The sequence below is a fragment of the Dipodomys merriami genome, unplaced genomic scaffold, assembly GCF_024711535.1.
Source record: "Dipodomys merriami isolate MVZ:Mamm:240054 unplaced genomic scaffold, mDipMer1.0.p SCAF_319, whole genome shotgun sequence".
In the NCBI taxonomy this organism is placed as follows: Eukaryota; Metazoa; Chordata; class Mammalia; order Rodentia; family Heteromyidae; genus Dipodomys; species Dipodomys merriami.
In genome coordinates, this window is record NW_027204704.1 from 446,396 (window position 1) to 472,904 (window position 26,509).

Consider the following 26,509-nt stretch of genomic DNA (forward strand, 5'->3'; position numbering starts at 1 on the left):
AAATAGAGCATAGCAAATGCTCACAGACAATGCCTGAACTGTGAGGTCAAGCCACAGGACCAACAACAAAACAAAACATAAAATCCTTAAATGAAATGCAAAATTCAGCAAAAAAATAAAAACTCATTTGATTTAATAGATAGAATTGGGGAGTTTCTGGAAAATTAATTGTTAAATTTTTGTGAAATCCAAATCACCAGTAGTATTATGCTGCATATTTACCTAACAAGCTCACTATTTTATGCCAGTGTATACATTACAGCAATGGGAAATGACCCAGGTATAAGTTTAGTGGCAGTGAATACCTTTGTAAAGTAAGAGGGGATGTATTAAAAAATTTAAGACAAAAGAGAGATAAAATTTACATTCAGCAGAAGGCAGGCATTGAATAAACTGAAAGGTAGAAGCAACGCCGTCTCATAACCTCAAGTTCATTATTAGAACTAAGAATCAAAAAGCCTATACATCCAATTCTCCCCATATAAATCCATTTTCTGGGTGGTCTTATGTATTTCAAGAGGAAACAGTGGTTTTCAAGAAGAAACTGAGCTTAACTCCCACAGCAGGGAGAGAAAAGTCCCAATGCACACAAGCCACTTGTTCCCAGGTATGTAGCAGGGTGTCACCGAGCATTGTAGGAATTATAGTCTCCATGGAGGATATTTTCTTTGAAAGTCCTGGTTTGTTTTTGTTTTCCGGAGGGTGGAGGTGGGGCAGAAGATGCTTTTGCGCATGCGTCTCCCCGCCCACCATAGGCCTTTTAAGTCTGCCTCTTCATGATTCTTTTCTTTGCCTTGTCGCTGGAAGTGCCCTGAAGTATAGTTTGGCCTTAGGAGCCAGGAGTCCGGCGCCCAGCTCTGTGCAGTGGAGCTTGGGAGCTGTAACTTGAGGGAATCTCAGGCTTTGGAACTGATGTCAGGTAGGAACAGTGCTATTGCTGGGGAGTCTCCCCTCCATGGGTTTCTGTTTGTTTTTCTGTTTCTGTTTGTTTGGTGGGGCCTGAACTCTGGGCCTGAAAGCAGCATTCCTGAGCTCCTCAGCTCAGAGGGAGAGCTTTACACTTGAGCCAAAGCGCCTACTTCCCTCTCCACGCTTTTCTCCAGTCTGGGGTTGATAATTTGCTTGAGGTTCAGGAGTTTGTGCTGCCATTAGCCTCTGGGCCTTCTGATGCAAGAGCCTGATTCCCAAATGTCTGAGAGCAAGCTGGGTGATTGTCCAGACTAGGAGAGCCCAAGAGCTGTGCATTTGTACTCCAAAACCAAGGGATTCTTCTATTAACTCATGTGACTTTATTTGCTTTGCCCAGGTGGAGGAGGAGTACAGGAAGAATTCTAGTGAAATTGTGAGGTGTGTGCCTGCCTGAGTCCTCTTACACTGCAGTTGTATTTGGGGCTTCTGTGTTGTTTCTCTTAGACATGTTTTAATCTATTTGGCTTGAGTTTTTATTTTCCCGGCTTGAGTTCCCAAGCGTTTGTACACAATCCTGTTTCTAGAGACAGTTGTACATGGGATATTGGAGTAGTGAGTACTGGGCCTGTATTTTTAGGAATGAAGCCTAGCAATGTTTGAAGCAGAGCACCCTATGAAAAGGAATCTCCATCCTAAATGAATAGACCTGGTCAATTCTGGGAAGCCATATAGAGCAGAAGCAGAAAAGCACAGGAAGGGGAAGATGTTGCTAGCTTCCCTTGCCTTATGCAAAAATTGTTGCCATTTCCCTGAGTACCAGATTCACCTGGTACTCTTTCCTACACCACTCTCAATCACTTTTTGCTGTTGAAACATTTAAACTAATTTCTTGCAGTGTGATGTGATGGATTGAGGAATAAACCAGAGCGTAGTTATCACAGGGTACCTGAGGCAGTGGTTTGGGATGGTTGGGCAATTATTTTGACTGAAAGTATTTATTTATGTACAAATCCCTAATCTTCTCGCTAATTTATGCAGCCTGTTTCCACTAAGACTTCTAGTATGTAATCATTGAAACTTCTCTTAAATATGCCATCTGTGGATTTGCTAATGCTAGCTCTAATCAGTTGGTTGTGCCTGGTAGTTCAGGTGGTCAGGGACCTTTGGTCTTACAAGAAAAATCACAGAAGAAACCTTGGGGTAATATGTCTTCTCAAGGTTGTATGCTTTGTAGATGTTGCCTATCATCAGTTGTGTCACTCCTATATTGTGTATTTTATGCTGTACATTTTTTTAGCCCTGTATCTCCAGTAGGATGGCCAAGGTTCTTCCCATGACTGTTTAGGAAAGTGACCAGTAGGAACTTCTCAAACCAGGGTTTACATCATCTTTACTCATGTTCCTGTGGCCAAAGCATGCTAAATGTCAAATTACAAGTCATTGCATAGGTGTGCAATGGGTACAGTGAAATTTGCCATTTGACAATCATTATTGAAATAAGATCACACCAGAAATATGTTCTGTATATATTTTCCTTTATAACATTTGATAAAAACTACTGAGTTACATCAGACATGGATTCCATGGAGTTTAAATATGTACATCAATGAGGTAGCACATAAATTCTAATGGATTCCTAGAATACCTTTGCATTAAAAGAAAGCAATTCATACATCCTGAAGTACATTCAGTAATAACTACTTTTAGTGCAAATGTGATATGTTTTTGCTTTCAATTATTCATTTTTGGGGGAAACTTTCATTTTTACAAAGTTAGTGAGTATATAAACATGGAAATTAGTTGCTTTAATGATATCTATGTACCAGGAAATGGGCTGGATTTGTGTTTATAGGAGAAATTAATGTTCTTGAGACATTAAAGATTCTTCACTTATTAGAAAGCTTTATGCTTTTCCAGACCATGTATCATGTTTGCAAGAGGAAATTCTGGGGCAAAATACTCACAGATTCTTTTGTGAATATGTCATTTGCCTTATATCTCAGACATCCTTCCAGAATCTTCTGTTCATTGTCAGCAGCAAGAAAGAATGAAAGGATCTCTGGTGAGTTTTTTTTCAATTTTTATTTCTCATTTGTTTTCCATTCCATTATATAAACCTAAAGATGTTCAAGAATTAAAAAACAAGGGGGTGGGAAGGTGGCTCAGTGGTAGAGCGCTTGCCTTGCATGCATGAGAACCTGGGATCCATTCCTCAGCACCACATAAGGAAAAAGAAAAAAGCCGGAAGTTGTGGCTCAAGTGGTTGATTGCTAGCCTTGAGCTGAAGAGCTGGGGGACAGCGCCGAGGCCCAGAGTTGAGGCCCTTCGACTGGACCCCCCCCCCAAAAAAAAGAACTGAAAACAATACCAGCCACACAGATTCAGCCTCAGGAACATATTCTTAAATCAGATAAAGATGGCTTGTAGATTTAGCAGATTTAATGGTTATATTCTTTCTAAGTTGAATGCATATTTGTTTCAGAATGTCTATGTTTTGTGTTGTCATAAAGTTGATTCACACTTGTTATGTGATGTAATGACACCAAGGAGGTTATATATCTCATGAAAGGTGAAGGATAGATTGCAACCAGATCACATCCTCATGAGTAACATTAAACTAATTCAATGACATTTTCCTGGAATTGCTGAAATAGTCTGGTCACACAGAACTTCATGTGTTCTTAAGGAATGATTAACCTATATGTCCTTAAATTAATCTCCATATCTACTTTTTGAGCTACTTCATGGTCTTGGTCTTACTTGAAACTATATTTGTTGCTAAACTTTATGGTCTTCCTACAAAACCCTGTTTTCTAAAGTATCCTCACAAGATTCCTTTCCTCTATATTCTCCCTCCATTCTTGATTTTCTACTCACTAGTGTTGGTTATTTTTCTCTTCCTCACTCTTTGTATCTATCTTTGAATCATTTTTTTTTTTTTACTTTTTGCATTCCATCTTTCCTCCATATGTGTCTCAGTTGTTTCTTTTCTTCAAATGATCTATCTGGGAGCTAGTTTTTCTTAGTAATCAGTTTTACTTTGCTGACATGGCTCTTATGATTAGCATTTTTCTTACTCATTGTATAGGAAAATTGTTTCCTAGAGAGTTCTACAGGATTCCAGAACCAAAGACAATTAGAGAAACACAAAAACATAAACAGATAGACTTAGGGGAAATTAGGGTTTTGAAGGCTCTCTGGCACTTGGTCCCTGGGTGCCAGCAAGCAAGAATATTTCCTTGAGTGCACATGGGGAAGATTACTATTGATAACATGTAAAAATGAAGTATCTATATTAATATTACATTCAGAGCCACAACCGGTTGTGGGGGAAACATATTTCCTTATTCTCCTGAGACAGAAGACTGGTACCCAGAGAAAATGCAGACATGACGTTCACCTTACCTAGCCCTCAAGGTCAACAGCACCTCAGTTTCAGCTGCTATCTTTCCAAAACTAAGGAAAAGGCCTGCACTCCAGTTTCTGAACCCTCTCCAGAATTCTCTTTTAAGCCTTCTGCAGCCAGCTCTCAGTGCTCTCAGTGCTGTGAGGCTGGAATTCCAACCTCTCCATCCTTTTCCCCCTCAGCTCAACTTCAGAGTTCCATACAGAAAAGTAGTTCCTTCCCCCAATTGATACTCTACAAGAAAATCAGATTTCTCCTGCTTCTGTTATCTTTGGTCTAACTTCATTTGATGTGGTATTCAGTTTTGTTTTTCCTTCCCACTATTTTTGAATATTTTAATTTACTGCCAGTTTAAGATTTGAAGTACTTTTGATTAAAAAAAATAATACTGTGATGAGGTCTTCTCTATTAGAAATATCACTTGTTGCAAAATCTCACAGATGTTTGCTCCAGAATTTATTTTGATCTCTGAGGAATTTCACTAATAACTAACAAAAGTTGAAATATATCCTTAACGATCTACTGTTGAAATGACTCAGGAATATGTGCCACATTTGATCATTTGGTCATATTTATCATTTTTGTCATCTTGAGTGTTCCTTGACCCTGCATAAATTTGCCTCCACCTTCCATGAAGGCCTATTAAAATGAAAATCTTGTCAAGGAACATTTTATTTCCCTCCTACCTATATTTTGTATTGTAGAATGTAGGCAAACTTTACAAAACTTCATGGTAGCAGTTCTTTTTTATGTAGGAAGGAAATATCAGGGTATCTATGACCACATTTCAATATTTAGTATTTAAACCAAACATGGTTAACCTACGATATTTTTTTCTTTTTTTTTGGGGGGGGGATCCAGTCGTGGGGTCTGAACTCTGGGCCTGGGCGCTATCCCTCAGCTCTTCAGCTCAAGGCTATCACTCTACCACTTGAGTCACAGCGCCACTTCAGGCTTTTTCTTTTTGCTTATGTGGTGCTGAGGAATCAAACCCAGGGCCTCAGGCATGCAAGGCAAGCGCTCTACCACTGAGCCCAACCTAGGATATTTTTATATGGGAACTAAATCAAATCTTATAAGGGCCCAAAAAATCATTAGCTTCTTTCTGCAGTACTGCTACTGTTTTTTAACATTCATGTGGACAGTGCTTTTCATAGATCTGGTCATGTTCTATGTTCTGTATTCCATGTGATATTCTGAATATGTTCTGTTTGCTTATTATAGTACTTATTAATAGAAGATCTAAATAGAATGTATGGTCATGTAGTACATGTAAATGCAGGAAAAATATTTGTGTAATTCATTGTTACCCTGATATGTACTAAAATTTTATCAAAAATTATAATATAATTTTTAAGATACTACCTTAGGCTTATTGTTGTCATGACAGATTATTGTCTCCTTAGAATTTTTTTTTTTTTTTTTGGCGGGGGGTCTGGTCCTGGGGCTGAATTCTGGGCCTGGGCGCTGTCCCTCAACTCTTCAGCTCAAGGCTATTGCTCTACCACCTGTGCCATAGCGCCACTTCTGGCTCTTTTCTTTTTGCTTATGTGGTGCTGAGGAGTAGAACCCAGGGCCTCATGCATGCAAGGGAAGTGCTCTACCACTGAGCCACCTTCCCAGCTGTCCGTAGAATTTTTACCTTGTCTCTATTGCTAGCAGCAGAAATGTGTTTGCATGCATTAGGGAAACTGTAATTTTTTATTGGTCTTGGGCTTCAATTCTGGGCCTGGCTGTTGTCAATCAGCTCTTCGGGTCAAGGTGAGTGCTCTACCCCTTGAGTTACAGTGCTAATTTCAGTTTTCTGGTGGTTTATTGGAGATAAGTGTCTCATGGACTTTCCTGCCTGCACTGGCCTTGAACCATGATCCTCAGAACTTAGCCTCCTGAGTAGCATGGATTACACGCATAAGCCACCAGCACCCTACAAATCTGTGTATTTTAATGACCAGGTTTATATATTGTCAAATATTTCTAATTTGCTATTTAATTCTCCCAGTGAATAGATAACACAGCAAGCTGCAAACATTTTATGTAAGACAAAAGCATACCTGCAGCATAATGAAATTCCAGATTGGAGTTCTCATAACCCAGGTCTGATTTCTTGATGGACATGTGCCATTACAGAATTTATCATTTGATGATGTGGCTGTGTACTTCACCTGGAAGGAGTGGCAGGATCTGGATCCTGGTCAGAGGACCCTTCATAGAGATGTGATGCTGGAGACCTATAGCAACCTCATGTCCTTGGGTGAGCAAAGGTCATTTTTACTTGGAAGATCAAGTGTTTTTATTTTAGTAGACATTAGACTGTTTAGGTTATTTAGAGATAAGATTCCAGTCCATGGGAAGTTTCATTTCTTTCTAAGGGAAACTTCAACTTGATTATATGTAACTCAAGAGCTAATTTTATTCTCACTATTTAAGAAAGCAAATCAGTAGTTGGAAAAAAATCCTAAACTATGTTCCACTAATACGAGACTGACTTCCCAGACTTGGAATGATTATTGAGGTGGATCTGCAGTCTAGATAGAATATACATTACTACTGATTATGATGTGGAAATCAGTAGTTGAAAGTGTGTATTTGTACGCCAAACCCGATATAGAGTTTAGTGCTTCAAGCTTTGAATTCTAGATACTCTGGAGGCTGAAATCTGAAGATTTTGGTTTGAAGCCAGCAACTGTAGAAAAATGACCATGAGACTCTTATCTTCAATTAACCATTCAAAAACTAGAAATGTAGCTAAGATTCAAACTAGTACAATGCTATCTTTGAGCAAAAGAGCTGAGTTCAAGCCACACAATTGGCACAATAAACCAAAGTTGGGGAAACTCCACAATTGGGCTGTTAAGAATTGGGAAACCATGGGCTGGGAAGGTGGCTCAGTGGTAGAGCGCTTGCCTTGCATGCTTGAGGCCCTGTGCTTTGATTCCTCAGTACCACATAAGCAGAAAAAAAAGCTGGAAGTGATGCTGTGGCTCAAGTGGTAGAATGACACCAAGACAGGGATTCTGATCAAACTGCCAATTTTTATTTTTCACACAAGGGTATTTATATGCTTGGAATAAGTAAGCTTTTTCATTGGCCGAAGCAGCTGCAGGGTGTTTGCTTAGGGCAAGGTGAAAAGGTGGTTGTTAGTAGCTGCAGGGTGTTTACTTAAGGCGGGGTGAAAAGGTGGGATCTGTAAACTCAGCCTCAAGATATTCCAGTGAGATAGTTAAGCCTATTATGTTGAGAGACTTAACTTTTGATTCCCAACACTCCCCCTCCCCCCCAAAAAAAAAACAATTGAGAAATAAGATTTAGTAGCAAGCTTGGAAACAGGATGTCTGTGACCTTACATTAATGATGACCCAGCAAGAGCAATAGTTCTCCACTATTTCTTAATCACAGGGCTCTGTGTTCCTAAGCCTAAACTGATTGTCAAGCTGGAGCAAGGTGCAGAACCATGGATAAGAGAAGGCTCAGAAGAGAATTTCACAGGTGAGTTAAAGCATCTTGAATGGTAATGATGGGTCCAGAGCCCAGTTGGTCTGTTTAACTTGAGCTGTACAGAGCAATAGTATTCCTAGTGCTGCTGAGTCATGTATGGCAGAGAAGTAAGTGATCCTTTGTCTCAAGGAATTGTCAATCCAGAATTCACGTGGAGACAAACTGAATTTGGTATGCCAGTGTAGTTAATGTTAGCAATTCTCTTGTCTTTAGAGAAGTCATTCTTGAAGAAAGAAACACATTGAGAAATGTAGAAAAGGTGATCTCATTTTCCTTTAAACTAGTATGATGCAGGTGGGAGGAAAATAGGAGTATGCTAGGGCTGCTATCCTCTGATCAGGACAATTTCTTGTCAGTGGTGCTGGGCATAGAGTGAGATTCAGAATTGAAGCATTAAGAGTACATACATGAATAATTTGAGTAAATATTTCTTGGATAAAAATAGAAAAATCTGAAAAACAGAAAACATTGTTTTCTATTGTAAAATGGCAGTACTACTTTCTTAATTACTACATTGTGTAGAAAAGTATATATTCTGCATAAAACAATGCTTTATTATTTGAAAATCTTGTAACAGAATGTGAGGAAATATCTTTACATTAAGGAATTTATGGATCTCATTTATGTTTTTGTCTATTTTTCTATTATTCATTTAACATGTCCAAGAAATGGAGGATGTGATTAGCACCTGTCAGGAAAATCACAATGAATATCTATCTGAAGTAACAATCATGAATAGTAACCCAGGGGAGGAAAAAGTGAGACTTAAAAGAAGTTTTAATTTGAGCTCAAAACAGAAGTCAGAACTGATTAAGAATAATGGGAACTCCTTAGGGATGAAGACAGAAAAGCTCACTGGGTGTCAGAACATGGATGCTTTCAGTGAACCTGGTAAGATATGTGCTGCATATAGACCTCATGTGTCTTCTGTAGTTGAAGAATATAAACAGTGTGGAAGGTCTTTCACCGAGAAGACAAACCTTATTCTCCCTCAGAGAACACAAACAGGAGAGAATCCTTATGAATGTAACATGTGTGAAAAGATTTTCACCTGTAAGGCATATCTTACTGTCCACCAGAGAATCCACACAGGAGATAAACAATATGAATGTAACGTGTGTGGAAAGTCTTTCACCCAGAAGCAAAACCTTACTGGCCACCAGAGAACACACACAGGAGAGAGACCTTATGAATATAACGTGTGTGGAAAGTCTTTCACCTGGAAGACACACCTTCCTGTCCACCAGGATTACAGGCGTGAGCCACCAGCGCCCCGCAGAAATATATTCTATATACATTTTTCTATCTAACTTTGGGTGAAATTTACTGAGTTACATCATACATGCTTTCCATGGTGTTTAAATATGTAAATGAATGAGGTAGAACACAAAATCCAATGGATTCCTAGGAAACTTTTGCATTAAAAAAGCAGTTCATGGGCTGGAAAGTTGGCTTATTGGTAGAGTGCTTGCCTTGCATGCATGAGGCCCTGGGCTTGATTCCTCAGCACCACATAATCAGAAAAGGCTGGAAGTGGTGCTGTGGGTCAAGTGGTAGAGCACTAGCCTTGAGCTGAAGAGCTGAGGGACAGCACCCAGGCCCAGAGTTCAGGCACCAGGACTGGCAAAAAAAAAAAAAAGGAAAAAAAAGCAGTTCATACATCCTGAAGTATATTCAGTAATAACGAATGAATTTTCGTGGAAATATATGTTTTTGCTCTCAATTATTCAATAATTTCAGTGGGAACATTCATTTTTTCCAATTTAGTGTGTACATAAATATATAAATTAGTAGGTTTAATAATATCTATCTATCAGGAAATGGGCTGGATTTGTGTTTATTAGACACTTTAATGCTCTACCTAAGACATTAAAAATTCTTCGCTTATAAGAAGGCTTTACGTTTTCACAATAAAAAATAAATAAAAATTACAAAAAGAAGGATTTATGCTTTTCCAGTTCATGTATCATGTTTGCCAGAGGAAATTCTGGGCCCAAAATCTCACAGATTCATTTCTGAATGCATCATTTCCCTTAAATCCCAGCCATGCTTCCAGAATCTTCTGCTCATTGTCAGCAGCAAGACAAAATGAATGGATCTCTGGTGAGTTGTTTTATTATTTTTCATTTGTTTTCCATTCCATTATATGAACCTAAAGATGTCCAAGAATTAAAAACAATACCAACCACACAGATTCAGCCTCAGGAGCATATTCATAAATCAGATAAAGAAGGCTTGTAAATTAGCAGATAAAGATTGCTTGTAGGTTTCGCAGATTGAATGGTTATATTCTAAGTTGAATTCAGATTGGCTTCAGAATGTCTAGGTTTCATCTTGTCATAAAATGTAGTCATACCTGTTATTTGATGTAATGACACCAAGCAGGTTACTTCTCATGGAAGGTGAAGGATAGATTGCCACCAGATCACTTCCTCATGAGTAACATTAAACTATCTCAATGAAATTTTCTTGGAATTGCTGAAATAGTGTGGTCATACATACCTTCATGTGTTCTTAAGGAATGATTAACCTATATGTACTTAAATTACTCTCCATATATAGTTCTTGGACTGCTTCATGGTCTTGGTCTTACTGGAGACTTTGGTCTTTCTACAAATTCCTGTTTGTTTTCTAAAGTATTCTCACGAGATTTCTTTCCTCTATTTTCTCTCTCTATTTTTGATTTTCTACTCGCTAGTGTTGGTTATTTTTTTCTTTCTCTCTCTTTGTATCTATCTTTCTATCATTTTTTTCTTTTTTCATTCCCTCTTTCCTCCATATGTGTTTCAGTTGTTTCTTTTCTTCAAATGATCTATCTGGAACAAGATTTTCTTAGTGATCAGCTTTAAGTTGCTGACATGGCTCTTAGGATTGACATTTTTTTTTACCTGTAGTATAGGAAAATTATTGCCTAGAGAGTTCTACAGGATGCCAGAAACAAAGAAAATTAGAGAAACACAAAAACACAAACAGATAGACGTACGGGAAACCAGGGTTCCAAAGGCTCTCTGGCACTTTGTCCCTGTGCGCCAGAAAGCTAGCATAGTTCCTTGAGTGCACACTGGGAAGATTACCATTGATCATATGCAAAAATGAAGTATCTATATTAATAGTACAATCAGAGCCACAATTAAATCTTATAAGGGCCCAATCAATCATTAGTTATTTTCTGGAGTACTGTTACTGTTTTTTGAACATTCATGTGGACACTGCTTTTCATAGATCTAGCAATGCTCTATGTTCTGTATTCCATGTGATATTCTGAATGTGTGCTGCTTGCTTTTGAGAGTACTTATTAATAGAAGGTCTAAATAGGATTTATAGTGAAGCAGTATGTGTAAATGAGGAAAAATATTGGTTTAATTCATTTTTACCCTGGTATGTACTGAAATTTTATCAAAAATGATAATATAATTTTTCAGACACCTCCTTAGAGTTAATGTTATCATGCCAGATTATTGTCTCCTTAGAGTTTTTATCTTGTCTCTACTGCTAGCAGCAGAAATGTGATTGCATGCATTATGGAAACTGTAATTTTTTATTGGTCTTGGGGCTTGAATTCTGGGTCTGTTTATTTTCCCTCAGCTCTTCAGGTTAAGGTGAGTGCTACCACTTGAGTGATAGTGCTACTTTCATTTTCTGGTGGTTTATTGGAGATAAGTGTCTCATGGACTTTCCTGCCTGGGCTGGTCTTGAACCTTGATCCTCAGACCTCAGCCTCCTGAATAGCTAGGATTACAGGTATAAGCCACCAGCGCCCTGCAAATCTGTGTATTTTAATGACCAGGTTTATGTATTGTCAAATATTTCTAGTTTGGTATTTAATTCTCCCAGTGAATAGATAACAAAGCTAGCTGCAAACATTTTATGTAAGACAAAAGCATACCTGCAGCATAATGAAATTCCAGGTTGGAATTCTCATGACCCAGGTCTAATTTCTTGATGGAAATGTGCCATTACAGAAGCTGATGTCATTTGATGATGTGGCTGTGAACTTCACCTGGAGGGAGTGGCAGGATCTGGATCCTGGTCAGAGGACCCTTCATAGAGATGTAATGCTGGAGACCTATAGCAACCTCATGTCCTTGGGTGAGCAAAGGTTATTTTTACTTGGAAGATCAAGTGCTTTTATTTTAGTAGACATTAGACTATGTTATTTAGGGAGAAGATTCCAGTCCATTCCCAGGTAAAAAACTGCTAGTATAAAAGCCAGTCAAATTTGAGTCTGAGAGCTTGGTGCTGTTTGTCTTTCACACTAGTGCTTGAGCCACAATTCTATTTTAGCTTTTGTTTTGGGGTATATTCTGTGTTTCCGTGCCAGGTTGGTTTCAAGCCTGCCTCTTCTGATCTCACCTCCTAACTGTAGGATTACAGGTGTAAGCCTTTGGACCATTACACTTTCAAAAAAAAAAAAGATTAGGAGCATGGGAAGTGTCATTTTTTTCTAAGGGAATCTTCAACTTCATTATATCTAACACAAGAGCTAATTTTATTCTCATTTTTTAAGAAGGCAAATCAGTAGTTGGACAAAAGTTCTAAGCTATGATCCACTAATAGGAGACTGACTTGCCAGACTTGGGTAATTATTATAGGTGGATCTACAGTCTAGAACGTACATTATTACTGACAGTATGCTCTGGAAATCAGTAGGTGAAAGTGTGTATTTGTAAACCAAACCTGATACAGGGGTTAGTGCTTCAAGCTACAAATCCTAGATACTCCGGAGGCTGACATCTGAAGGTTTCAGTTTGAAATCAGCAGCTGTAAAAAATTGACCATGAGACTCTTACCTCCAATTAACCATTCAAAAACTCGAAATGTAGTGACGACTGAAACTAGTAGAATGCTAGCTTTTAGCAAAAGAGCTGAATTCAAGCCACACATTTGGCAAAATAAACCCAAAGCTGGATGCAACTCCACAATGGAGCAGTTAAGAATTGAGAAACCATGGGCTTGGAAGTTGACTCAGTGGTAGAGGAATTGCCTTCCCTGCATGAGGCCCTGTGTTCGATTCTTCAGCAGCACATAAGCAGAAAATAAAAGCCGGAATTGGCATTGTGGCTCATGTGATACAGTGTTAGCCTTGAGCTGAAGATCTGCTGGACAGCGCCCAGGACCAGAGTTCAGGTCCCACAACCAGACTGTCCCCACAAAAACAATTGAGGAACCACATTTAGGAGCAACCTTGTGAACAGGATGTCTGCGACCTTACGTTAATGATGACCCAGCCAAGATAAATCGTTCTCTACTATTTCTCATTCACAGGGCACTGTGTATCTAAACCAGAATTGATTGTGAGGCTGGAACAAGGTTCAGAACCATGGATAAGAGAAGCTTCAGACAAGAGTTTCACAGGTGAGTTAAAGCATCTACAATGCTAATGATGGGTCCAGAGCCCAGTTGATCTGTTTCTCTTCAGCTGTACAGAACGATAGTATTCATAGTGCCCCTGAGTCATGTATGGCAGAGAACTAGGTGATCCTTTGTCTCAAGGAATTGTCAATCCAGAATTCACTGGGGACAAACTGAATTTGGTGTGCCAGTGTAGTTAATATTAGCAACTCTCTTTGTCTGTGGAGAAGTCATTCTTTAAGAGCAAAAGACAATAGGACATGTACAAAAGGAGATCTCATTTTCCTTTAAACTAGTATTGTGCAGGTAGGAGGAAAATAGGAGAATGGTAGTGCTGCTATTCTCTCATCAGGACAATAGCTTATGAGTTGTGCTGGGCATAGAGTGACATTCAGAATGGAAGCATTAAGAGTACGTAGATGAATGATTTGAGTAAATATTTCCTAGAAAAAAATAGAAAAATCTGAAATACAGAAAAACAGTATATTCCATTGTAAAATGTCAGTACTACATTCATAGTTAGTATATTGCAGAGAAAAGGTTATTTTCTGCCTAACACAATGCTTTGATATTTGAAAATGTTGTAAGACTTAAAATGTGAGAAAATACCTTTACAGTAAGGAATTTATGGATCTCATTTATGTTTTTGTCTATTTTTCTGTTATGCATTTTAGATGTCCCACAAATGGAAGATGTGATTAACACCTGTCAGGAAAGTCACAATAAATATCTCTCTGAAGTAGCAGTCAGGAATAGTAACCCAGGGGAGGAAAAAGTGAGACTTATAAGAAGTTTTAATTTGAGCTCAAAACAGAAGTCAGAACTGATTAAGAATAATGGGAACTCCTTAGGAATGAGGACAGAAAAGGTCACTGGGAATCAGAACATGAGTGTTTTCAGTGAAACTGGTAAGATGTATGCTGTATATAGTCCTCATTTCTCTTCTGTAGTTGAAGAATATAAACAATGTAAAATGTCTTTCACCGAGAAGACACACGCTATTGTCCCTCAGAGAACATACACAGGAGAGAAACCATATGAAAGTAAAATGTGTGGAAAGATTTTCACCAGTCAGGTATATCTTACTGTCCACCAGAGAAGACACAAAAATGAGAATCTTTTTGAATGTAACATGTGTGAAATGTCTTTTACTTCGAAGTCAAACCTAACTCTCCACCAGAGAACGCACACAAGAAAGAAACCTTATGAATGTAACATTTGTGGAAAATCTTTCACCTGGAAATCAAACCTCACTATCCACCAGAGAACACACACAGAAGAGAAAACTTATGAATGTAACATGTGTGGAAAGACTTTCACCAAAAAGGCATGCCTTACTATCCACCAGAGAACACATACTAGAGAGAAACCTTTTGAATGTAACATGAGTGGTAAGTCTATCACCCAGAAATCAAAGCTTACTGTTCACCAGAGAACACACACAAAAGAAAAACCTTTTGAATGTAACATGTGTGTTAAGTCTTTCACCCAGAAGTCAACTCTCACTGTCCATCAGAGAATACACACAGGAAAGAGAACTTATGAATGTAATGTGTGTGGAAAGTCTTTCACCCAGAACTCACCCCTTACTTACCACCAGAGAAGACACACAGGAAAGAAACCTTATGACTGTAACATGTGTGGAAAGTCTTTTATCCGGAAGTCAGAGCTTACTGTCCACCAGAGAAGACACACAGGAAAGAAACCATATGAATGTAACATGTGTGGAAAGTCTTTCACCCAGAAGGCACACCTTACTGTCCACCAGAGAACACACACAGGAGAGAAACCTTATGAATGTAACATGTGTGGAAATTCTTTCACCAAGAAGTCAAACCTTACTGTCCACCAGAGAACACACACAGGAAAGAAACCTTATGAATGTAACGTGTGTGGAAAGTCTTTCACCCAGAAGGCACACCTTACTGTCCACCAGAGAACACACACTGGAAAGAAACCTTATGAATGTAACGTGTGTGGAAAGTCTTTCACCCAGAAGGCACATCTTACTGTCCACCAGAGAACACACACAGGAAAGAAACCTTATGAATGTAACATGTGTGAAAGGTCTTTTACCTGGAAGTCAAACCTTACTGTCCACCAGAGAACACACACAGGAAAGAAACCTTATGAATGTAACGTGTGTGGAAAGTCTTTCACCCAGAAGCTACACTTTACTGTCCACCAGAGAAAACACACGAGAGAAACCTTATGAATGTAATGTAACATGTGTGGAAAGTCTTTCACCAAGAAGTCAAACCTTACTGTCCAACAGAGAACACACACAGGAAAGAAACCTTATGAATGTAACATGTGTGGAAAGTCTTTCACCAAGAAGTCATACCTTACTGCCCATCAGAAAACACACAGGAAAGAAACCTTATGAATGTCATATGTGTGGAAAGTATTTCAGCCAAGAGGTACAAGTTACTGTCCACCAGGGAGCACACAGAGGAGAGAAATTTTATGCTTGTAAGCTTGTGGAAATTCTTTCACCGAAAACATACAACTTTCTGTCCATCAGAAAAAAACCCACCAGAGAGAAATGTATGTAGCAGGCATGGAAATTCTTTCGCCTGGAAGGCACAACTTAACATCCATCACAGAATACAAGGAGAGAAACCTTATGAATGCAACCAGTGTGGAAAGACCTGGAGGTCACAGCTTAACACACATAAGTTGATTCACACAAATGAAATAACTTAGGATTGTACCAAATGGGAAAGTCTTTGATCTGTAAGAAAATTAAAATTGCAATACAGAACCAATACAGGATAGAGACCTTATGATATAGCAGATGTGCAGTCCTCCAACTACAAGACACAGCTTAGGGTTCATCACAGAACACACGAAACACACACACACACACACACAGGAGGTCAGGTGTGGCTGGTGCCCTATTGGCCACATGGTAGATGGTGGGGTTTGGCATCTTGTCTTCATGCAGGGGGAAGGAAATTCCCCATCCATCACTTGCCTCCCAAATGATTGGTGTGGCTGGATCCCTGGAAGCAGGCATGGACATTTGGCTGATATGTTACTCAATCTGTTAGTTCAGTTTGTGGGACTGGGAATTTCCTGTAGCCCTGCCTCCTGCTTAGGCCCTATTTAGGCGCACCAGATGCCATGCCACATGTCCCTGTGATCATATCCTGTGTCCTGTCTCCTAGCTTGTCTCTGGTCATCCTAGTGTCCCAATTCATCAATCTCTTGGTGCTGATTTGTTTCTTGGTGTAGTTTTTATTCCTTTTTTCCTTTCTGTCCTCTTTCTAAGTGGTCTAAGTGTATTTGTGGACTGCAAGTCTTTGTTACAACAGGCTGCTTGCAGACTGCTAGCTGTGTAATAGACTCCAGTATTCCATCTTCCATAATGTGGCTTCCAACAAATATACTGTCTTCTTTTACAGAAACACAAAGGTTGAGACCAAACATTACAATTTCTAGAGCCAAGATAGATGCCATTGTATAGTTATGTAATTAAAGATATCTTGGAGGCATTTAGAAAAAATGTCTGTTACATCAGAAAATGCTTAATTAGTAAACCAAGACCAAGACTCCAGATCCTATATAAGCCAATCATTCTAGATATGTCCAGAGCAGTTTGGTTACATGAAGAGCTCTACTTTCACACTTTCATGAAGGAATGTTTTTGTTCCAATATCAGGTGTTGAACTCAGGAACTGAGTTGAAGCCAGCCGGAGCTGGCTTCAAGATGAGATTCTCTCATCTTGGCCTCTATAAAAGCTAGGAATCAAAGCATGAGCCCTGTGGGCTGTTCTGAAGAAATCTACCCCTGGGAGCAGGAGGTTTCCTTCAGTGCTTCAGCTCAGGCTTCCTGTGGCTTCAAAAATTTCAGTATTTATTTCAATTGTTCAAAAATAAAACTCCTCTTTACAGTATTTTCACAATAAAAAAAGAATCCTTAAATCCTGTCTATGATTCTATTTATAAGATAAGGACAGTGGACTTCACATTGCAAGATTTAGCTAGTTGCTCCCTTGACCTCTTCCCTCACACCATTCACCCTTCTGCTTTTTTGTGTGTGTGGGGAGGGGGAGGTCCAGTCTTGTGGCCTGAACTCTGGGCATGGGTGCTGTCCCTCAGCTCTTCAGCTCAAGGCTAGCACTCTACCACTTGAGCCACAGGGCCACTTCCAGCTTTTTTTTTCTTTTCATTTTTGTGGTGCTGGGGAATTGATCCCAGGACCTCATGCATGCAAGGCAAGTGCTCTAACAGTGAACTAACTTCCCAGCCCAACACTTCTACTTATCTACAGAGGCCTAGTAAAAAAAAAAATAGGGGATGTGGCACTGTAGTTCAAGTGGTAGAGCACTTGCCTTGAGCTGAAGAGCTGAGGGACAGCACCCAGGCCCAGAGTTCAAGCCCCATGACCGACCAAAAAAAAAATTAATGTAATTTTGGGCTGGGAAGGTGGCTCAGTGGTAGAGCACTTGCCTTGCATGCCTGAGACCCTGGGTTGGATTCCTCAGCACCACATAAGCAAAAAGCAAAAAGCCGTAAGTGGCGCTGTGGCTCAAGTGGTAGAGCACTAGCCTTGAGCTGAAGAGCTGAGGGACAGCGCCCAGGCCCAGAGTTCAGGCCCCACGACCGGACCCCCCCCCCAAAAATAGGGGGATTGGGAGGCACTTGTGTGTGCCTTTGGCCTTCCTACTTGTACCACACACACTCACACACACACACACACACACACACACACATACACACACACACACACCATCCATTTGGAAATCACTCATTCTCTCATGTTTACAAACAATGCTTTCTGAGAAGGGATGTTTCACAGACTGGAGTCCTACCTAGGCCTGTGATATAGCTCAAATTATGAACCAACATATTTATTTAAAGTATGCCTGATGATAACATTTTATTAATGTTTTGTATTATTTTTGTTATTTTCATTTGGCCAACACTTTGTTTGAACTCAGAATTTAAGGGACTTAATACTCACTGAATGGGTAAAATACTTTTTCCTCCTTTTAATTTAAGACCAGCAATTAAAAATGAGCAATTAAACTCCCTCATGTGTGGAATCCTAACTACTCAGGAAGCTGAAATTAGATAGTATTAGTAGGCCATCCCATGCAAAATCTTCATGAAAATGGTATCTTAGCCAATAAAAGCATGGCTCTGGTCATATGTGCCTATCTTTTTCTACTACCCGTGAAAGGTAATTATAAAATTAGTGTGTCGAAAGGCCCAGGCAGAGAAGCAAGACCCTAAGGTGAAAAATCAGTGATACAAAAGGGCATCTGGTATACAAGGTAAAGGAAGTCTCACACATTTTTGCCCTGAATTCAACCTGAGGACCAATAATATGATCTGTGTAAACAATACATTCTTCCAAATATTCAGTGGAAGAATTTGGATATGGATTACAGAATGATAAGTAAACAGTCCTTTACCAAGTGATTGCAAAAGGACCTGCATCCTGTTATGTGGACACCATGAGTCCTGCTTGGATCAAGTAATTTAGATCTCCTGATCTAACAGGGCACTGGTGCTTCACATCAGAATTCTTAGTTGCCCAAGAGTATGAGGTTTAAAGATCACAATTGAAAGGCAAACTAGGTAGGATTTGCTGTGAGAGTGTTATGGCCAATTATCATATTTCCTACAAGTAGTGCTGTAAATCAAGTTGATAGACTGTCAACAATTTTGTCCCTTTGTTACCAAAGCCCAGGGACAGTACCGAGGCCCTGAGTAGAAAGCACTCCAAGGGCAGGGAAGATATTTTGTAAAATGGATTTTTGGCCCTTGTGCAGAAAAGTTACCATTCTTGTATAAGCCTACAGTCCTCCATAGGGTATAGTCATTGTGCTCAATTGAAGTTGATTTTGAAATATCTTATAAGCCAGGGTAATGATAGAGTGTTATGAATAGTTGGCTATCTTTTGTCATGTGAATTCACATGCACATATCTTTATGTTTCTGACTAGTTCATAGGTCCTTGCAGAGGTTCAAGTTACTATGCAGGACAATGAGACCTTCAAAGAAAGAACCCAACATATAAAATGTGGCCAAATATTTCAGTATACTTGAAACAGTATCATAAGAAAAGAAGGAATCAAGTAGTGATGATTTAAGGTCCCAGAATACCAATATATTTGAACGAGAAGACTGTGGTCTTTTGCTGTGTGTACACAGATGTAGGAGAAAAACTCTTTTCAGTCTGAGCTGTTCAGACCTGTTTAAGCATTTTTGTTGTTTTTCCCTTTCTGATTGCACTTTATTTCAAGGCCACTCCCAGGGGCAAATGACAGGATATTTAGTTTCAGCTCATTCTAAAAGCTATGTCCTCAGAAGAGAAGTGGTCATCCATGATGAGTACATATTCACCCTAGACATAATCACTAAGAATGGGTTAAGTTACACAAGTTTTCAAAATGTCAAGAGTCCTACCACACGGTTCATCCTGTCGCCCTTTTCAAAATTAGGCTTTTTAAGAGTTCTGCCTTTGTATGAATATTTCAGTTCTAAATTAGATTATTTTCAATAGCCATTCAGTGAATGTTACTGGATAAAGTATACAAATAAACTCATATTTATTTTAGAGAAAATTCTGATGTCATCAGCAGGGGCAGTTAATATGACTCAAATTGAGGACCCAAAGAGTCTGCTCTCTAGAGATCTAAATATTTAACCAAGAACCTATAATTCCCTAGCTATATGAACCCTAATGAGAGAACAAGATGTTAGGTGAACCCTTGTTTCTTCCTCAGGTTAACCTGGAATGATATACCTCAGAGTGACTGGAAGGGAAAGAAGCTGGGATACTGAGCACAGTGGGTACTGAACAAGGCTATCATAGGATTTTCACTAGACCCTCAGGGACCACCCAAGGACCCCTTGCTTTACCTTGAGCACTTATAACTTTATGTTTGTCCAGCTCTAGGTCATTTTTCCCATAATTAGCTTAATATTAAGTGTACATATTTTTGTTTGCTAAATGAATTGAGAACTTCTTTTAAAATTATCTTTCATTTTTCTGGATGACTTACACCCTTGTATGAAGTCTCTGTTATAGAGGTCTCAGTACTTTGAGTAGATGACTACCTGGAGCATCCACAGCCAACCATCTTTGCCTCACTTGTATATGGGATCTGAGAAAAACCCAGCCAAAACTTTATATGTACATTCTAACTTAAATGTTTTTTTTACCAAAAGTTTGATGTGGAGACTTCATCTGATGTGGTGGAAGTTGGTTCAGCTCATGGTCTATGCCAGAACTCAAAATGGAAGGTACAGGAAAGAAAAGTTTGGTAAGGAGCCAGCTGAGGAGAGGAGGGCAGTGCCAAAGTCTTCATGCAATAGGCAAACCTGGCAAGCCCCTTGGGACAGGAGTGAGAAGCCCAGAGCAGGGTATGTGCTCCCCATCAGTCCACCACCAGCACAGCATGGCACCTGCAGCATGGGCCAAGGTGCACACGTGTTTCCTGCAGGGCTGACTGTTGACACAGGGACCTGTCAGAGCAGTCAGTGGCCTAATGTAATAGTCTTGTCCTATGTAGATGATACAATTACTTGTGGACTAGAAAAATTGGTCGTAAAACATTGTTAGATGAACTAGTAAAAATTCTTCAGGATGTGTGTGAATGTGTGTGCCCTAAGAAGAAAAGAAATTGAAAAGTAGTTCAGAGAGAAATTCAATGACAAGTGTGGGACTTGAGTGCACAGCAAAATAGATCCATTATTATCACAACAAATAGGTGGAAAGGAAGGGTTTCCTTCACTTATTTTTACCAACCCTTACAAATCCCATTGTGTTCAAAATAATAAGAATAGAAATGTATGTGTTGATGCTTAATGTTGTACAACAGCTAGTTTATAAATGACAGCAGAGTTCTGTTTGCGGTCCCTGAACTCTCTGGAAAGGAGGGCAATACTATTGGAAGTGAACTTATGTCACTTGTAAGTTTGTCTTTTAAATTCCAGAGGAAGCATTGATTAATTTAAATGAGCAGACTTTTTGTTTTGCTGGTCTTTAGGCTTGAACCCAGGGGTCAGGTGGTGTCCCTGAGCTGCATTTGCTCAATTGTAGAACTCTACCACTTGAGCCACAGCACCATTTCTGGCTTTTTCTGTGTATGAGAACCTGAGGAATAGAACCCAGCTCCTCATACCTGCGATACTAGCACTGTACCCCTTAGCTACCTTCCCTGTCCTATAAACAGACTTTTTGTGTTAAAAGAAGAAAGAATAGGTTTGTATGTAGTATCCACTTTCCATGTGAAAGTCTGAAGGTTCAACCCCTCAAGTGAAAGGAAGAAAGTAGAAAATGGAATGACAGGAAGTATACAGTTACAACTACAAAAAAAAGTAGAAGAACAAAGGCAATGAGCTAGTTATTAGGTTTTTGTTTGTTTGGGATTGTTTCTTTTTTCTTTCAATTGTTAGCTGTGGGGTTTAAACTCAGGGAGGGCCTGGTATATTCCCTATGCTTTTCACTGAAAGCTGGCATGCTACCACTTCCAGCCAGAATGTCACTTCTAGTTTTCTGGCATTTAATTGGTGATAAGTCACAATGAATTTTCTGCTGATGTTGTGCTGAGGAGTGGAACCCAGTGCCTCATGTATGCAAGGCAAACCCTCTACCATTGAGCCACACTTGCAGCCCTGTCTCCTTTCTTAAAACAGTGTGGATGGGGCTGGCAATGTGGGTTAGTGATAAAGTGATTGCCTAGCATGCATGGAGCACTAATTTTGATATCTCAGTACCTAATAAACAACAACAGCCCCCAAATACCTCTAGAAGCACTGGTGTTGTAGCTGAAATGGTAGAGTGGTAGCCTTCATCATAATGAAATTCAGGAACAGTTTTCAAGCCCTGAGTTCTAGCCCCAGGAATGTCAAACAAGAACAACAAAAACAAGATGAAATGAGCAAATGAAAACAAAAAACCCCATGTCAGCAAGTTTCATTGATAAACACCACACACAAATACACACATAGACACACATACACAAATAGACTTTTATCAAACCATATTCCTCTCCTTTACCATGTCTGCTCTCCCTCCCTGCAGCAACTGCTACCTACATCCACTGGAGAACTTACTCTGTGTTTCTCTTGTTTTTGCATTCTTAAAAAAATTTATTGTGAAGATGAACATATAAAAGTAGTATCAATACTCATGAGAAAAATTCCAATCAAAAGTACAATAAAATAACCATTTCATACATGTTAGTGTGGCCATAGTTTTAAACAAAACAACGAAAATCCTTCCAAAGTCTAACAAAATCTAGGAAAGATGTGACAACAATGTGAACTTGGTGCATTTCTCTCCGGTATGTAAAACTATCAAAGATGGGACAAAAAGTCCTAAAAAGAACTGAATATAGAATTACATAGAAATATTGTCCAGTACTTCTACACTTGTACATAACTTAGGGAAAAACAAAGATTTCTATAAATACCATCAAATACGGACTAAGTTTCAAGAAAGACAAATACCACAAAGAAGTCCAAGAGTCTTTACAGAGATTAATTGAACTACTTATAACACACTCAGTCCTGTACAGCAGTCAAATTATGTTTGAGCACACTTTTTCAGCAAATCCATTAAAACTTCATTAGGATAGTCTAATGTTATTTATGTGAATGTGATGTCTGACAAGATTCTAGGCAACCTTTACCATCCATGAGAACTTACCTCCTAGGTGTCATTGAATCCCAAAAAAGTGAGGCAACATTGTGGTCAAATTAAAAAATGAGAAGCAAACTAAAGCAAATCTGCACTTAACTTAGAAGGCAAGATTTGATCATCTGCTAAATCTACAAGTCATCTTTAGCTTTTTTAGAAACATGTTCCTAAAGCCGAATCTTTTTTTTTTTTTTTCTGTTTTTCAATCTTGGACACAGTTAGGTTCATAAAATGGAATGTCAAACAGAGTGAGAAAAGAATCTCATCAGAGATCCTTTCTTCTTTCTTGCTATTGACCATGAGTAAAGATTCTGGAACCATGGTGTGGAGAGAAGCCAAATGAGAGAGTCAGAAAGAACCTGTGTGATTTTACCCTAGAAGTTTCTGGTCAGATCATGATAGGTGGACTGGAAAAGCATAAAGCCTTCTTATGGGAGAAGAAACATTCCTGAATCATGTAGAGCTTTAAAGTCTCCTCTAAAGACAAATCCACAGAAGACTGAAATCTTATATATTACTGAACAGTATTAACAGAAAATACACTCCAAAATGTAGATCGATAAAATGTAACAGAAACAACTTATATAGGTGTAGAGAGCTGCGAGAGGCCGCACCTGGAAGATGGCACCGGCTTCCGCCCTCCGCCTTCCCGATGGCGAGTGCTCTCTGCGGTAAACAACTCCTTATATGGCTAAGGCAAAGAATCTGGCTTGCTTCCGCGCACCTGAACCTATTGGTGGTTCCCACGTGGCGTATCAGGGTTGGCTACCCAGCAGGTACTTAAGGCTGTGGGGGATTCTCCCTGGGATTGGGGTCCGAAGATTACTCAAAGGTCCTGAATAAACTGCAGAGAGAAGAGTTCGGTGTCGCGTCTTCCTTGCTGGTCGAGGAGGTAGCGACACATGGTGGCCCGTACGGGGAACTCAGCCATAACCCCAACGAGGACTCAGAACTCTCTGCGGTCAGGGTGGTGCACCGGTAAGTTCCCAGGTAAAAGGGGAATCCGCGACAAAAGCGGGGTAAGTCCCCAGGTAAAAGGGGAATCCGTGACAAAAGCGGGGGTAAGTCCCCAGGTAAAAGGGGAATCCGCGACAAGAGCAGGGAGTAAGTTCCCAGGTAAAAGGGGAATCCGTGACAAGAGCGGGCGGATTTTTGCTCTTCTCGGTAGATAGAGAGAGCGAGAACCCGGGGCTAGTCAGTAGAGTAGCCAAAAGTGAAAGTAAAAGTTTGTTTACCAGCTTTAAATGTTTAAAACATGGGCGCTTCTTCTTCGCACCCAATTTTTTTGGCTCTCAATGAGCTACTGCACTCAAAAAAGTTAAAAATAAAAAAGAGTACTTTAGAGAGATTTTTGAATGAATGTGACATCGTTGCCCCGTGGTTCGCTGTCTCCGGAAGCCTCACGGTGGCCTCTTGGGAGAAACTAGGGAGGGACCTAGATTTTGCCTCTGAACAAGGAACGCTTAAGAGTGCAGTGAGACCAATATGGAAACTGATAAGAGGCTGTCTCGAGGACCAGCGTTGCAGTGAGGCGGTAGAGAATGGTCAGGCCGCCTTAGAAATGCTGCAGGAAGAAAGATCGGAAAGGGCAGACAGTGAAAAGGAGGAGAGCAGGGGGGGTTATACCCTGATTTTGCTGAACTAGAGACCTCTGAGTCTACAGATTCAGAGGAACTACAATCACTCATAGAACAAATAGAAAAAACAAAGATAAGAAAGAGGAGGAAAGGGAAGGAGAGAGAGGACCCAGATAAAGACGAATGCATGCCCTCCATGCACCGCCCCACACCTTCGGCCCCTCCGCTCTATGCGGAGGACCCTGGAAGTGGCAGCCCCGGCTGTTCTTTCAGCCCAGGCGTGTGAAAAGCCGTCAGAACCGAGTTACATCTAGCCTGTCCAATATTTCAGGATCCACAGGGACAGCGGTATCATGACCCCTTAGATTTTAAGGTTATAAAATCTTTAGCGGAGTCTGTGCGGACATACGGAATCACAGCCTCCTTTACTGTAGCCCAGGTGGAGGCCCTAAACAGACACTGCATGACACCCAGTGATTGGAGTGGGCTCGCACGAGCTTGTTTGAGCCCAGGTCAGTATTTAGATTGGAAGGCCTTTTTGATTGAATTTGCTAGTGAAGAGGCTGCAGCCAATCAGGCTGCGGGAAACCCAGCTTGGGACAGAGATATGCTGCTTGGACAGGGGAGATTCGCCAATCAGCAGATAGGCTACCCGGTTCAAGTTTATGAACAAATCAATAAAATTGGCATAAAGGCATGGAAGGCCTTACCAAATAAAGGCGAGGTGAGTGGCAATCTCACCAAAATCCTGCAGGGCTCTACAGAGCCGTTTTCGGACTTTGTTGCTCATATGGTCGAGGCTGCTGGCAGAATTTTGGTGACCCAGACGCAGCCATGCCATTAATTAAACAGCTTGTTTATGAGCAGTGCACTAAGGAATGCAGAGCCGCCATAACCCCATATAAGAATAGGGGACTAGAAGCATGGATGAAAGTTTGCAGAGAGCTGGGCGGACCACTAACTAATGCTGGATTAGCTGCTGCTGTGGTGCAATTAACCCAGAAGAAAGGGGCTGGGAAGGTGGCTCAGTGGTAGAGCGTTTGCCTTGCATGCATGAGGCCCTGGGTTCGATTCCTCAGCACCACATAAGCAAAAAGAAATGAAAAAAGCCGGAAGTGACGCTGTGACTCAAGTGGTAGAGCGCTGGCCTTGAGTTGAAGAGCTGAGGGACAGCGCCCAGACCCAGAGTTCAGGCCCAGGAAAAAAACCTATTCAAAAAACGCTGCAAATTTGTCTAAACAGTTGTCTAGTTATCTTTTAGGTAATTGAACTGGGGAGTTCGACAGCCTGATAGAACAGCTCAGGGTTGCCATCGTCATGGTGAACTCGACCCAAGTGGATGCCGGATTGGCGAAGGGGTTATCTTCATGGATCTCCGCTGCTATGAATCATCTTAAGGAATGGGTGGGTTTGGGAGCCCTGACAGGCCTCCTGGTGTTAACCTCCTTGGTATGTCTGTGGTGCATTTGCCAAATTAGAGGTTCTCAGCGTCACAGTGCAGCCATGATTATCCAAGCCTTTACAGTCATTGGAGCAGGTCAGTCCCCCCAAGCGTGGCTTGCCACCCTAAAACAATGAACACAGATTGCAAAGCCAAAGTACTGCAGTCGAGAGGCATGAGTTTTGCCCTCGAGGAGAGCATGTTTGATTGCACACGGGTTCGATTCACCTTTTCCCGTCCTTGTGAAAAATGAATCAATGGACAGGCTGAGTCATCCCTAGAGAAGGTACCTCTGGGAGAAGGCTTGTATGCAGTCCTTGCATTGCACAACAAGGATCAGACCTCTGTTCTCATCTGTGTTCTTTAAACAAAAAAGGGGGAACTGTAGAGAGTTGCGAGAGGCTGCACCTGGAAGATGGCGCCGGCTTCCGCCCTCCGCCTTCCCGATGACGAGTGCTTTCTGTGGTAAACAACTCCTTATATGGCTAAGGCAAAGAATCTGACTTGCTTCCGCGCACCTGAACCTATTGGTGGTTCCCACGTGGCGTATCAGGGTTGGCTACCCAGCGGTACTTAAGGCTGTGGGGAATTCTCCCCGGGGTGGGGGTCAGAAGATTACTAAAAGGTCCTGAATAAACTGCAGAGAGAAGAGTCCGGTGTCGCGTCTT

General features: G+C 40.4%; 1 protein-coding gene across 1 annotated transcript; it reads left to right on the top strand.

Moving 5' to 3' along the window:
* Window positions 1-4,298: 4,298 nt before the first annotated feature.
* Window positions 4,299-26,291, top strand: LOC138841389 (zinc finger protein 182-like). The gene is given in 9 exon segments (XM_070042058.1): window positions 4,299-4,460; window positions 6,443-6,566; window positions 8,645-8,925; window positions 11,773-11,899; window positions 13,076-13,165; window positions 14,113-15,341; window positions 15,414-15,541; window positions 15,543-15,634; window positions 26,218-26,291. Coding segments are annotated over 9 exon segments (2,307 nt in total).
* The last annotated feature ends 218 nt before the right edge of the window (window positions 26,292-26,509 follow it).